Source organism: Limanda limanda, chromosome 17 (assembly GCF_963576545.1).
Source record: "Limanda limanda chromosome 17, fLimLim1.1, whole genome shotgun sequence".
NCBI lineage: Eukaryota > Metazoa > Chordata > Actinopteri > Pleuronectiformes > Pleuronectidae > Limanda > Limanda limanda.
The window spans coordinates 19,214,362-19,225,955 of NC_083652.1; the positions used below are offsets into that span (position 1 = coordinate 19,214,362).

Genomic DNA, 11,594 nt, shown 5'->3' on the forward strand with positions numbered 1-11,594 from the left:
AGTGACAGATTCTTCAAACATATAAAAACAACAACAAAAATAAGTAATTGTTAAGTATAGTATTTATACTATACTTGAATATTCTACTTTTATCCCACTACAATTAATTAACTGGAAATAAAATATCTAAAGTATTTAATTTGCATAATTATATACACATCGTAATTAAACATACATTTATATATCTGATATAGCAACCCTTTCTCCAAAATTGTACCCAGTAAATTTGAGTTTTGTGAATTATCTCACTTGTCGTAGTTAAGCTTTAAGTGCCTGGTGATGGTGACACATGCAGAGACGGTTTATGAGCAAATGTTTCTGCTGACAACGCTGACCTGGACTTTGCTTTTGTTTTATGGCTCTGAGCTGCTGATATGTTGACGCCCAGTGATCACTTTTGTTTGCGCGGGTCTGCGGTCGCCTCAGTCTTTGTCTCTGAAGGGAGAGGATTTGTTTGGTGCCGCTCAGTTCTTCTAAGAGATGTCTAGGTACCACAAGGCAGCGATCGATGGCTACTTGGACCTGCTGAAGGAGGCCACGAGGAGGGACCTGAACACTGCGGACGAAGATGGCATGACTCCCACCCTGCTGGCTGCCTTCCATGGACATGTCGATGCTCTTCAGCTCATATGCAGCAGAGAGTAAGCATGATACACTTCATCCCCTGCTCTTCACCATGCATAACCAAAGACTCAAATAACCTGAGTACTAATTAGTACTTTCTAATATCCTGTGTTGTATTTATGTATTTTGATGTTCCAAAGTTTGGCAGATAAATATATTGTTACACTCAGACACGCAACTCTGAATATTGTAATCTAATGTCTTATGTAATATTTTATGAATGAGGCTCAAAAGATGAACGAGAACTGGATTTCCACAGTACAAACATAAAAAATATTCACTAAGCAAAGGTTAACATTTTCAAAGGCTATTGTTTATTTTGTTCCCCAGCTGGAAATGCGTTTTAAGCTTTTTCATATCGTACTTTAGGACTTGTTGACGGCACATGTTTGTGTTCACATTATCCACTACAACGTGTTGAGCTAAATCTGCATTCCCCTCTTTATGCTCATCTCTCTCATGTGCTGAGCCAAATGTTTAATCAACCAAAGAAACAAAAGACCCCTTCATCTGTCCCCAAACCCCCCACACCCTGCAACAAAAAACGGGCTAAAAACACAGCATTCTTTCTGAAAAGAACTAGGTCGAGAAAATGTGTCCTGAATATAATGAGTGAGGTGTAACTCATGCCTCGCCTAGGTGGGCAGATTCAACTGAAGCATTTATGACAAGGACTTGCAGTATTACGGCAATCCAGACTTTTATTGCTGTGACAATGAGGCACAGAACTGGAGGACTTTAAATCTTAATAGTTTACCAATTATCCTCAAAAACGTCTTGCCATATTTGCTTATATGTTACATTTGCTGTAAATGAAAGAATGACTGGACACACGTATTTATCTACTTGTTAAGAGTGTGAGAAAATCAATATCAGCAGTTAGCTTAGCTTAGCTCAGCATGAAGATTGAAAACAAGGGGAAACAGGCACCAACACCCTTAAAACGTATTCATTAACACTTTCTTAGTGATGAATTTAATTTAGCATGTTTTGTGACTATATTCTCAAATGTTTGACATCACTTAAACATGTCCTTTTTTAAATAAATAAATAAATAAATCTAAATACGTGAGTAATAAATAAGTAATAAAGCAATAGAGTAGCTATCTTTATGACAGTAAGCCATCTTACTATTGTTTTCATAAGTTTCACATGTACAGAGTTTTTTTAAATATTTTTTTATTCAGCTTATTACATTTGAAGGTAGGAAGGATACTTAATATTTCCATTGTCTGTGCAATGACAATGCAGGAATTATAGTTTAAATAATAAATGATAAATGCATCTTAAAAAAACAAAATAAATGTATACATTTTTGGCAACTAAATGAAGGTCTGAAGTTACATTTTTCTTCTTCTGTCACACAGAGGAGACCCCAACAGGAGCGACATCTGGGGAAACACTCCACTGCACCACGCTGCAGCCAATGGCCACATGCACATCCTCAGCTTTCTGGTCAACTTTGGTGCCAACCTTTTCGCACTGGACAGTGAATTCCACACAGCCATGGACGTTGCCGCTTCTCGTGACCGCATGGACTGTGTGCGTTTCCTAGATGCCTCGGCCTCACAGCAGACCAACCAAAACGCCAAGAAGGTTGCCACTCTAAAGAAGGAAGCCATTAAGGAGGCGGAGAAACGAGTGAAACTCTGCGAGAAGGTGAAGAAGAAACACCAGAGCAAGATGGAGAAGATGCAGCGAGGAGCAGGCAACACAGGGTCTGTGTCAGAGGCCAGCATGGCATCGTCATTCTCAAACAGTGGAAGCATGTCGGGCCCCAGTGAACAGTTCTCCGAGCTTATTAAGGTTAAATCAGGCTCTATTTCGGCCAGGGTCAAAGGCACCCTTCAGAAGAAGCTTGGGAAGAAAGAGAAAGGCACAGCGCAGACAGGAGGAGACGGGAACGTTATCTTCCTCAAGCAGGAAAACGGAGGATCAGAGAACCCTGATTTTCTGGGTGTCTTCAGCGAGGAAGATGAAAACATATTCGATGAAGAAGGACTCGGAGGATTTGAAGATGATTACAGTGAAGAATCAGGCCAAGTCAAACAGTCCATCTTCAACCGGCCCGGGCTCGGAGGTCTGACTTTCATGAAGAAGATGGGGCTGGAGTCGGATGACCTGCCCAGCGGGAACAATGAAAACCTTGGCTACCTCATTCAGAACAACCAGTACGAGGAGGAGGAAGATGCAGGGGGCTTCGAGGGGATGGGTGACGCGGATCTGCCCTGGGAACAGGAAAATCTGGGCCTTGACGATGATGAAGATGAGGAAACCTCTCCTCTGGATGCCTTCTTGTCTGCCTTCTCCTTGCCAGAGTTTGCCCCCGCCTTCAACCGAGAGCAGCTGGACCTGGAGGCGCTCATGCTTTGCTCTGATGACGACCTGAAAGGCATTCGCATCCAGCTCGGACCCAGGAAGAAGATCCTGGAAGCTGTTGCTCGCAGAAAGAATGCACTGGAGACTCCAGGCATCATGAAGGACAGCTGCTTGTGATCCAATAAAACATAAACAGTGATTTATGTTAATGTTTGAAACTTAAAGAGAGACAGTATTTTTAATTTTCTATATAAGACAAAGATGATTCAGCAAACTGTTTCCCCAAAAGCACTTCACACATTCTACAGTGATCAGATTTATATAGTTATTTATTGAGTATTCTTGATACAAACAACATGACAAGATAGAAGAAAACTATCATTGGATAAATAAATCTCAATATTTAAGTATTTCAATAACAGACTCACATTGTGGCAAAAAAATGCAGCAAATTTGAATTCACATGAAATCACAATCATAATTTGACAAAATTTCCACTGCTTCACCAGACTGAAGGCATATGCCATGGTGCCAGTTTATTTATTACTCAACATACTGACTTTGTATATGTTTTCTTTCTTTTAGATATATGGTGGATGGTCTTACTTGTGATTATTTTCCTAAAAACAAATTAAAACAATTTCAAACAATTTCAAAAATGTATGACTTGGAATTATTATTGTTTCTTGCCTCTCGCCCATTGTCAACTGGGATTGGCTCCAGTTTAACCCTCACAACCCTCAAAGGATAAGCCGTATAAATAATGGATGGGTAGATGAAATTATTATTATTATTATTATTATTATTATTAAATAAATTGTTTTTATTCTTTGAATTGTTTCTAGTTTTTTGCAAACCATAACAATTGATTTTAAAGTTGTCAAAAAGCCTCAGCTGCATTGTTAGAGGTGCCCCTGTTTATCTACCTGCCCCCCCTGAATATTTACTCTTTGTTATAATACAAATTATGGAAAGAGGTGTTTATAAGACTAGTACCTGCTGTGACTGTCCTAAAGGGCACATGAATGTGTGCAATTGTTGCTCTTTTACACTTTGTTATAATACAAATTGGATAAATAAATCTCAATATGTAAGTATTTCAAATACAGACTCACATTGTGGCAAAAAAATGTTTTTTCCTACTGTGGCCAAGTTAAGGTAGAAACAGCAAATTTGAATTCACATGAAATCACAATCATAAATTGACAAAATTTCCACTGCTTCACCAGACTGAAATAATACAAATGATGGAAAGAGGTGTATATAAGACTAGTACCTGCTATGACTGTCCCTAAGGGCAGGTGAATGTGTGCAATTGTTGCTCTTTTACCTTAGCAACTGGAGCGAACCCGGAAGTGGGAGGGAGGGAGTTATCTGCTGGGAGGGACTTCCTGTGTGTGGAGCTCATCACCGCGGGAGTGTTTCTTCAGTGTTGTGGTCACGATCGTTTGTAACAGGAGTCACGTGTCCGCCTGGAAGCTGCAGAGACGTGTCCTCGCTCACCTGTGGTCGGTCGTGCTGGTTCTCCACCCCCCCGGGCTTTGGCTCGCAGGCGCCGCCGAGCTGCTCCACCTGGGCTAAGCCTCATTAGTGAGCTCATGGTCGAATCTCGGACTCTCACTCCTGCGACTTCCCCGTCATGTCTCTATAAATCCGAGGTGAGTTCCTCGGGATTCGAACCCCCCGGCTCGACCCCGACGTGTCCCCGCGGACTCTGTGTGTGTTTGGACCCGCAGGGACAGTGAGACATGGCGGAAATCATCGCCGTCAACGCCGGGTTGCCGTCCCTCTCCGCGATGAACGTCACCTACCGGATGCAGGAGGACCCCGGCCCCGCGGCGGCGCCCCCCGCCGGCCCCGCGGCCCCCCCGGCCCCCCTGAGCAGCGAGGACTACCTGTTCGTGGAGGCCCGGCACCCCAGCACCGTCCTCCAGGGCCTGAACAGCCTGCGGCTCAACAACGCCTTCTGCGATGTGACCCTGTGCTGTGGAGGACAGGAGTTCCCCTGCCATCGCATCGTGCTGGCCTCCTTCAGCTCCTACTTCCAGGTAATAAGACTGAGACCACCCAGGGGTCCTACGGTCAGGAAAAACCCTGGGAAAGTCATGGAATTGTAAAATGTTTATTTCCAGGGCTGGAAAAGTGCTTGAAAAAACAAAATCCCAAAAGTTTTGGCGAAGTCATGGTAATTTGTTATATTCATATTTTCATGCTGTCATTTACGCTCAGTTTTAAATAATTCATATGCTTCTAAAAGAAAATACGCTCAAAATATAACCAGGCATACGCTGTCATACTAATTAAAAGGTTTGGTGGGGAAGCAGGCGGGAAGTGTAGATTTAACCATGCTTGGCTACAAATGGAAAAGCACCTGCCATGGGTTACAAGGAGACAAAGACCTCATTCAAACTATTGTCTCATTCATTTGTGTCATTTAAGGTATACTGTATGCTTTGGAATTACCATTGTTAGCTCAAATACTACATTTTGTCACTTTTTCATGTATACACAGAGATTTCACAAAATGTGTTCATTGAAATTTGGTCTAAAGTTAATGAAAAGTCATGCAAAAGTCATGGAAATTCATTTGTCAAAATGTGTATGAACCCTGAACACCTTTCATACATACAGCACCTATCAAAACTAAGCTTCACAAATCAAAAAAACACAATCATAACTTTAGAACACACTCGTGAGAGACAGAAAATAAAAAAAATTAAAAATAGGTTAAAAAATCAAGGAAAGTGGGTGCGAGTTAACATTTTATTAGCTTATGGTAAAAGTGTGTTTTAAAGTTTGATTCAAAGGAAGCTGACTCGCCTGCCGTATTTCCTCAGCAGGGTGTCCCACAGCCTCACGGCTCCTATTTCAAAAGCTCTGTCCCTCAGAAGTCTTCAGCCAAGAATCTGGAACAGTTAAAGGGTCCCTGCCAGAGGATCTCAAAATGTCAGCTGGGTTGTACATGGCTGGGAGGTTTGCAATATACCTAGGAGTAAGACCATTAAGAGCCTCGTAAGTAATTCAAAATAACCTTAAAATCATTGCTGGAACCAGGGTGATGCGTTCCAGCTGGTTTACTTTAAAAGCCTGGCAGCTGAGCTCTGTACAGTCTTAAGCCGGTCTGCAGAGTTTTCTATTGAGGCATGTAAACACAGGTAAACACAGTCTCCCTCACAGTCGTGCCAGGGACAGGCACAAAGACTCCAGATCTGTGTCTACATGCTAAGAAAATCACGTGAATTGTGCGTGTTTTCCCCCCTCAGGCAATGTTTTCCACTGACCTGATCGAGTCCAAACAGGAGCGGGTTGCCATCAATGGAGTAGAACCTCAGATGATCGGGATGCTGGTGAGCTACGCCTACACGTCGGAGGTCTACATCTCCAAAGCGAATGTGCAGGTAGGGCCTCCTCCACTCTCCCCACCGCCTCTCCCCTTCCTGAACAACCCGGGTGCTAAGCATCAATGTGCTTCAGGCTCTGCTGGCAGCAGCCAACCTGCTGGACGTGATGGCTGTGAGAGAGGCCTGCTGTCGCTTTATGGAGCGTCAGATGGACGAGATTAACTGTGTGGGGATCCACTGCTTCGCCGAGGCCCATTCCTGTAAGGTGCTGGAGAAACGCAGCATGGACTACATCCTCGAGCACTTCAACAGTGTCTATCAACAGGTGAGCGGCTGACGGAGACCTTTGATTTTCTGTCTCGACTGTCAGTGCTGACTCCCGCACGCTGCTGTGTGTAGCTTATGGGAAATGCACTCCATTTAGAGGTAGATCAAATCTTAAGTCATAGTTAATCATTTTTTGCCATATCATTTATATTGTGGAAATGTACACTAGATGGAGTATTTGTTTTTAGTTGAATAAACAACGTAGCACTATGAGCTTTGGGTTTGCTGCAGTGTTTATCGTGTTGTTTGGTCACCTGTCTTGATTCAAAGAGCAAACCTCCATCGTCAAATCCATTAAAAAAATGTTTTTAAATCAAATAAATACATCAAAATATTTCTTGATATAATCCCCTAAATATTGAAGAATGCCATATCTCACAATGTCAAAAAAAACAACCTGAATCCAACCCTTGAATCTGACTTACTCTCAAAGTTAAGGGTCTTTTCCTTGGCCCATACCCCTCCCCCTAATTTTACTAAAATCAGTTCAGCAGTTTTTGCATAATCCTGCCGACAGTCAAATAAACGGCGATGAAAACACGACCACTGCAGGAGGTAAAAAACGAGCCGACTGTACCTGAGCAAGAGAAGTGAACCTGTCAGTGTTGTTGATTTCATGTTTGATAATCTACCTGTCAGAATAGTTTAACTGCTGACAGACATATTAACTGCCTGCGCGTGTGTGTGTGTGTGTGCACTTTACTAAACTAATCATCTTCTTAATCCCAGGAGGAGTTCCTGTCTCTGTGTGTGGACAAACTGACAGAAATCGTTGGCAGTGACCACCTCAATGTGCCCAAAGAGGAGATGGTGTTTGAGGCCGCCATGTCGTGGCTGAATAAATGCCCCTCTCGCAAACAGAGCTTCGAAAAGGTCAGATTCACTCGAGCTTACACGAGCTGGGCTTCTTGTATTTTGCCTTCGCTGGTAAAGATGCAGTATGTGGCAGAGAAGGGCTGAGGCAGTGACTGAGATGAGCTGTCTGAGTCGATCAGATTTCTCCCCTTTCATTCGTCCCTCGAAGGTCCTCGAGCATATCCGCCTGCCTCTCATCAGCCCCTACTACCTCCACGACGTGATCGAGTCTCAGGATGTGGTGAAGGAGAACCAGGCCTGCCAGACTCTCATCTCCGAGGCGAAGGACTACCTGCTGCTGAAGGACCGCCGTGGCGAGCTGTATTGCCCTCGGGCGAGACCTCGCAGATCCACAGGTGAACCCGGTCACACCTGCACGATGAATGGAAACACTCAATTAAATAAACTATTTAGAAATGTCATTAATTGTTAGTAATTTGTTTAACCTACTAAAATGATTTTAGATCCCCTGGTTACAGCTTTTTTTTAATGCAAAAACTTATTATAAGACGGTTTTTAACTTTTTCTAACATTTTATGGACCAATCGATTTAAAGGAGAAACTGGTTTTCCGATTTATTAGATAATTATTAGTGGCGGGGTCCAACACCCCTCTACGTTGTATCTTACAGGCCTCTGCCTCGGCTCACTCCTCTCTGTTCCTCTCCCTCTGTTGCCATGGTAACAGGGACCGCTGAAGTGATAGTGACAGTCGGCGGGGAGGACGACAAGGTGGTGCTGCGCAGCGTCGAGAGCTTCGATCCAGTGACCAATCAGTGGAAGAATCTGGCCTGCCTGCCCTTTGCCGTGAGCAAACACGGGCTGGTTGTGTCAGGTGAGGCGGAAAGCGCTGTCGAGTTTATTTTAGAGGATAATCAACTCCATACTGTGTCTCCTCTCAAATGAGAAACCAAGCCTGGATGTATGACACACATGTATGGCACATGACGGGTGACGTGTTTCTCTCCACCCACTCCCACTTCTCCTCCTCCTCTGCAGACTCGACCCTGTATTTGGCAGGAGGGGAGTTTCCTGACGGCTCAGCCAGCAGAGAGATGTGGCGCTATGACCCCTGCTTCGACTCCTGGATGGAGATGGCCCCCATGAATGTAGCTCGATCTGAGTTAGGTTAGGATGACTGATCTTGTTCTTTTCCCGCAACTCAAAGCATTCGATAGTCATGTTTTAGTTGCACCTCGAAACCTCCTCCTTTCCCTTCGGTTACACGGGATGTCTGACTGCCTGCAGTGTGGGTGCAAAAACAGCATTGATTTTCATTTGCTGCTCTCTATCCATAGATATCCTTAATATTTAATACTTTATATTTACATCGGGAGCGGGTCCCCTCATGCTGGCTGAGTTTTTATGACACCTGAAGGCGGTACCACAGGTTCTCTTAGATGTTTGGAGGGTGAAGTGAGGGATATTCAGCTGAAATGTACAACCTCACCACTAGATGTCCCTAAATCCTACACACAGAACCTTTAAGTTTCCCTCTCCTCTCAGGCCTGGTGATGCTGGACGGCTTTGTGTATGCAGTTGGAGGTTGGGAGGGGCGGTCGCGTCTGGACTCGGTCGAGTGCTACAACCCCCACACCAACTGCTGGCAGTTCACAGAGTCTGTCAAGATGGCCGTCACAAGTCCTGCCGTGGTGGCCCTGGACGGACTGCTCTACGTTACTGGTAAGAAATGAAGGCTCTACACACACGCAGGTTATTCTGCACTTTGTCCTTTTATTTTCTATTTATCCATGTCTCCCTGTGACCTGGTAGGTGGGGCGGTTCTTGAGGACGGTGACGGCACAGATCTCGCCCAGGTGTACAACCCTAAAACCTCAGTGTGGACGGAGGTCACACCGATGCAGATCGCTCGCTCTGGTTCAGCAGCCTGCACACTCAAAGGAAAGATCTATGTTATAGGTAACATACATGTATCTTTCAGTTGTTGTTCACTGGTCCACAAATGGTCTGTTCTGGTGTTGAACCTCTCTTTTTGTTTCTTGCAGGGGGATGGCACGCATCGACGGAGAACACGGATAAGGTGGAGTGTTACAATCCCAAGACCAACCAGTGGATCATGTGTGCCCCCATGAAAGAGCGACGCTACCGACCCGGTGCTGCTGTGGTGGATGGAAAGATCTACGTCCTGGGAGGAGAAGAAGGCTGGGACAGGTGAGGAGCTATTTAGAAAAGCTGCTGATACATGTAATCTTCATCCATTTTTGCGGTTGTCGAGGAGAGGAACCATTTAGGAACTTATTAGCATTTCAAAACTTATACAGTGAGAGTGCCAGAAACATCATTGTCAAGACTTAGTGATGTGATATTTATTGACTTCAAAAACAAAGGGACCTTTAGTTTGAAAATAGTGTGTGTATCGATGTACGAGTAAGACAAAGGAAGGAACCGTTATTATCCATGTTACCATCTGTGTGTTTTTTATTCAGCAGGTTCACACAAAAAGTACTCGACTGATTTGTACTAAAGTTCCTGTTAAATCTTTGTGTTAAACGAGATCAGGAGACCTAATATTATTTTACATTGGAACAGACAGTGTTTTTCTACTGTTGTGTGTCTGATTTTTACATGCAGATATCATGACACTATTGAGAGGTACTGTGACGAGACCGACACCTGGGAGATCGTCGGGGAGATGCCCACCAGTCGCAGCTGGCTGAGCTGTGTCTCTCTCCAGCTGAGGAAGGACATCCACATGAGCAGCTGTCCCGGGACGCCAAATGACAACTGAAGCACTACAATATCATTGAGGAATCTCTCCTGGTGGTTATTTGCACATTGTTCGGGGACGGTGCACTACAAAGCTCTGAGCTGTGGAGACCGGCAACCTGACAAGTGATGCCTGGATTTGGCACAGCGCTGTTTGAGCTGTTACTCATGGCAACATGTAGTCCTGGCGGCTTGTGGTATGAGCCCAGCTGATTTGGGTTCCTCCTTTGTGCGTGGAGACAAAGGAAACGCTGTTTACACACATGATCTCATGTTACTGAGATGGACGACTCGGTCAGGAATCAGAACTCACTCTCTGTGTGATGTGAACATGTTTGAGATGATGTTTTCATGTCCGCACACCTCAAACCTGTGAAGAAGGTCCCAGCCAACATAGTGTATTTTTGTATCATTGTTATGTGATGTATTTATTGGGGTGTAACAAGCTGCTGGAATGAGAAACTAGAAAGTTTTGCTCCATTAAAAGATGCTCTGTCAGCCAAAGAATCGAATTGTGAGGAATTCCCATCGTTGCCTGTGAAAGACATCTTAGTGTGAGCAGTGTTTCCGTAGTTCAATTTTAAAGTATTTGTCTTAACAAACTGTAACCTGTTAGGTATATTTTTGTAATGTAATGTGCGTCATGCATTTGAGTGAATTTAAATGGAGTTAGGTTCTAATAAAGATGTTTAATACTTTACACTGTACATTAAATTACTTAAATATCAATCATTCATTTTGCGTTATAGTCTTCCTCAGTCTGAGTCGCTGGAGGTTATGTCACTAAGTAATGCAGATGGTTGTTATTAGAGTATTCTACTTATACAGTAAACCATTTGTGGAGGGATGATGGGAGATGCCACCCCAATTGACCCACAATGTCCAAAAAGGCACCCCCCCCTTTCCCTCTCATCCATCCCCTCATCCCTTAGGTGAGAGTGCTGTGTGTGCAGGTGAACATCTGCAAACTCAATCACAGGATCCAAGGTTTATTTTAAAAGTTTAAACCAAATGGCTTCCAAAAGAGCAGGACAGCTCTCTCTCTCACAAACACACTGACTATGAATTCATCAATTAATTAAATGTATTGGTTATTAGTGAATAAGTTAATGAATTAGTTAGGTATGGGTCTTGTCATCTGATTCAATGTTGACTGTGTTATTACTAAGACTCTGTTTTGTTGGAGGAATTGTTGCTGTTTCTACATATGAACAGCAGGGGGCAGCAGTATCAAATACATGATAGACATCATCCGTTGAATGTCTATGGCCCGAGCACCGAACTGTGGGAAGCACTTTTGAAATTGTAAGGATTAATATTAATATACTTTCAAAGCTGCAGTGTGACATTCGTTGCAAGTGACGTAACAACTTTAATTGTCTGGAGTGTGTGAATATAAGTT

At 43.7% G+C, this 11,594-nt stretch overlaps 2 protein-coding genes across 2 annotated transcripts; both read left to right on the plus strand.

The window, feature by feature from the left end:
- Positions 1–381: 381 nt before the first annotated feature.
- Positions 382–3,602, plus strand: anks4b (ankyrin repeat and sterile alpha motif domain containing 4B). Its single transcript, XM_061089641.1, has 2 exons — positions 382–641; positions 1,992–3,602. The coding sequence occupies exons 1-2, from the start codon at positions 481–483 to the stop codon at positions 3,118–3,120; spliced, it is 1,290 nt and encodes a 429-aa protein (XP_060945624.1). The 5' UTR covers positions 382–480; the 3' UTR covers positions 3,121–3,602.
- A 767-nt stretch (positions 3,603–4,369) lies between these two features.
- Positions 4,370–10,871, plus strand: si:ch211-256e16.3 (kelch-like protein 20). The gene is made up of 11 exons (XM_061089640.1): positions 4,370–4,991; positions 6,207–6,341; positions 6,418–6,609; positions 7,341–7,484; positions 7,636–7,822; positions 8,154–8,300; positions 8,465–8,593; positions 8,972–9,148; positions 9,239–9,385; positions 9,472–9,637; positions 10,058–10,871. The coding sequence occupies exons 1-11, from the start codon at positions 4,692–4,694 to the stop codon at positions 10,212–10,214; spliced, it is 1,881 nt and encodes a 626-aa protein (XP_060945623.1). The 5' UTR covers positions 4,370–4,691; the 3' UTR covers positions 10,215–10,871.
- Positions 10,872–11,594: the final 723 nt, after the last annotated feature.

Excerpts from the sequence above, each read along its gene's own strand:
- si:ch211-256e16.3 (XM_061089640.1), top strand. The coding sequence starts at position 4,692 with ATGGCGGAAATCATCGCCGTCAACGCCGGGTTGCCGTCCCTCTCCGCG. Across the intron at positions 7,823-8,153 it reads GAGACCTCGCAGATCCACAG|GGACCGCTGAAGTGATAGTG; the intron begins GTGAACCCGGTC and ends CCATGGTAACAG. Across the intron at positions 8,301-8,464 it reads ACACGGGCTGGTTGTGTCAG|ACTCGACCCTGTATTTGGCA; the intron begins GTGAGGCGGAAA and ends CCTCCTCTGCAG.
- anks4b (XM_061089641.1), top strand. The coding sequence starts at position 481 with ATGTCTAGGTACCACAAGGCAGCGATCGATGGCTACTTGGACCTGCTG. Across the intron at positions 642-1,991 it reads CAGCTCATATGCAGCAGAGA|AGGAGACCCCAACAGGAGCG; the intron begins GTAAGCATGATA and ends TCTGTCACACAG.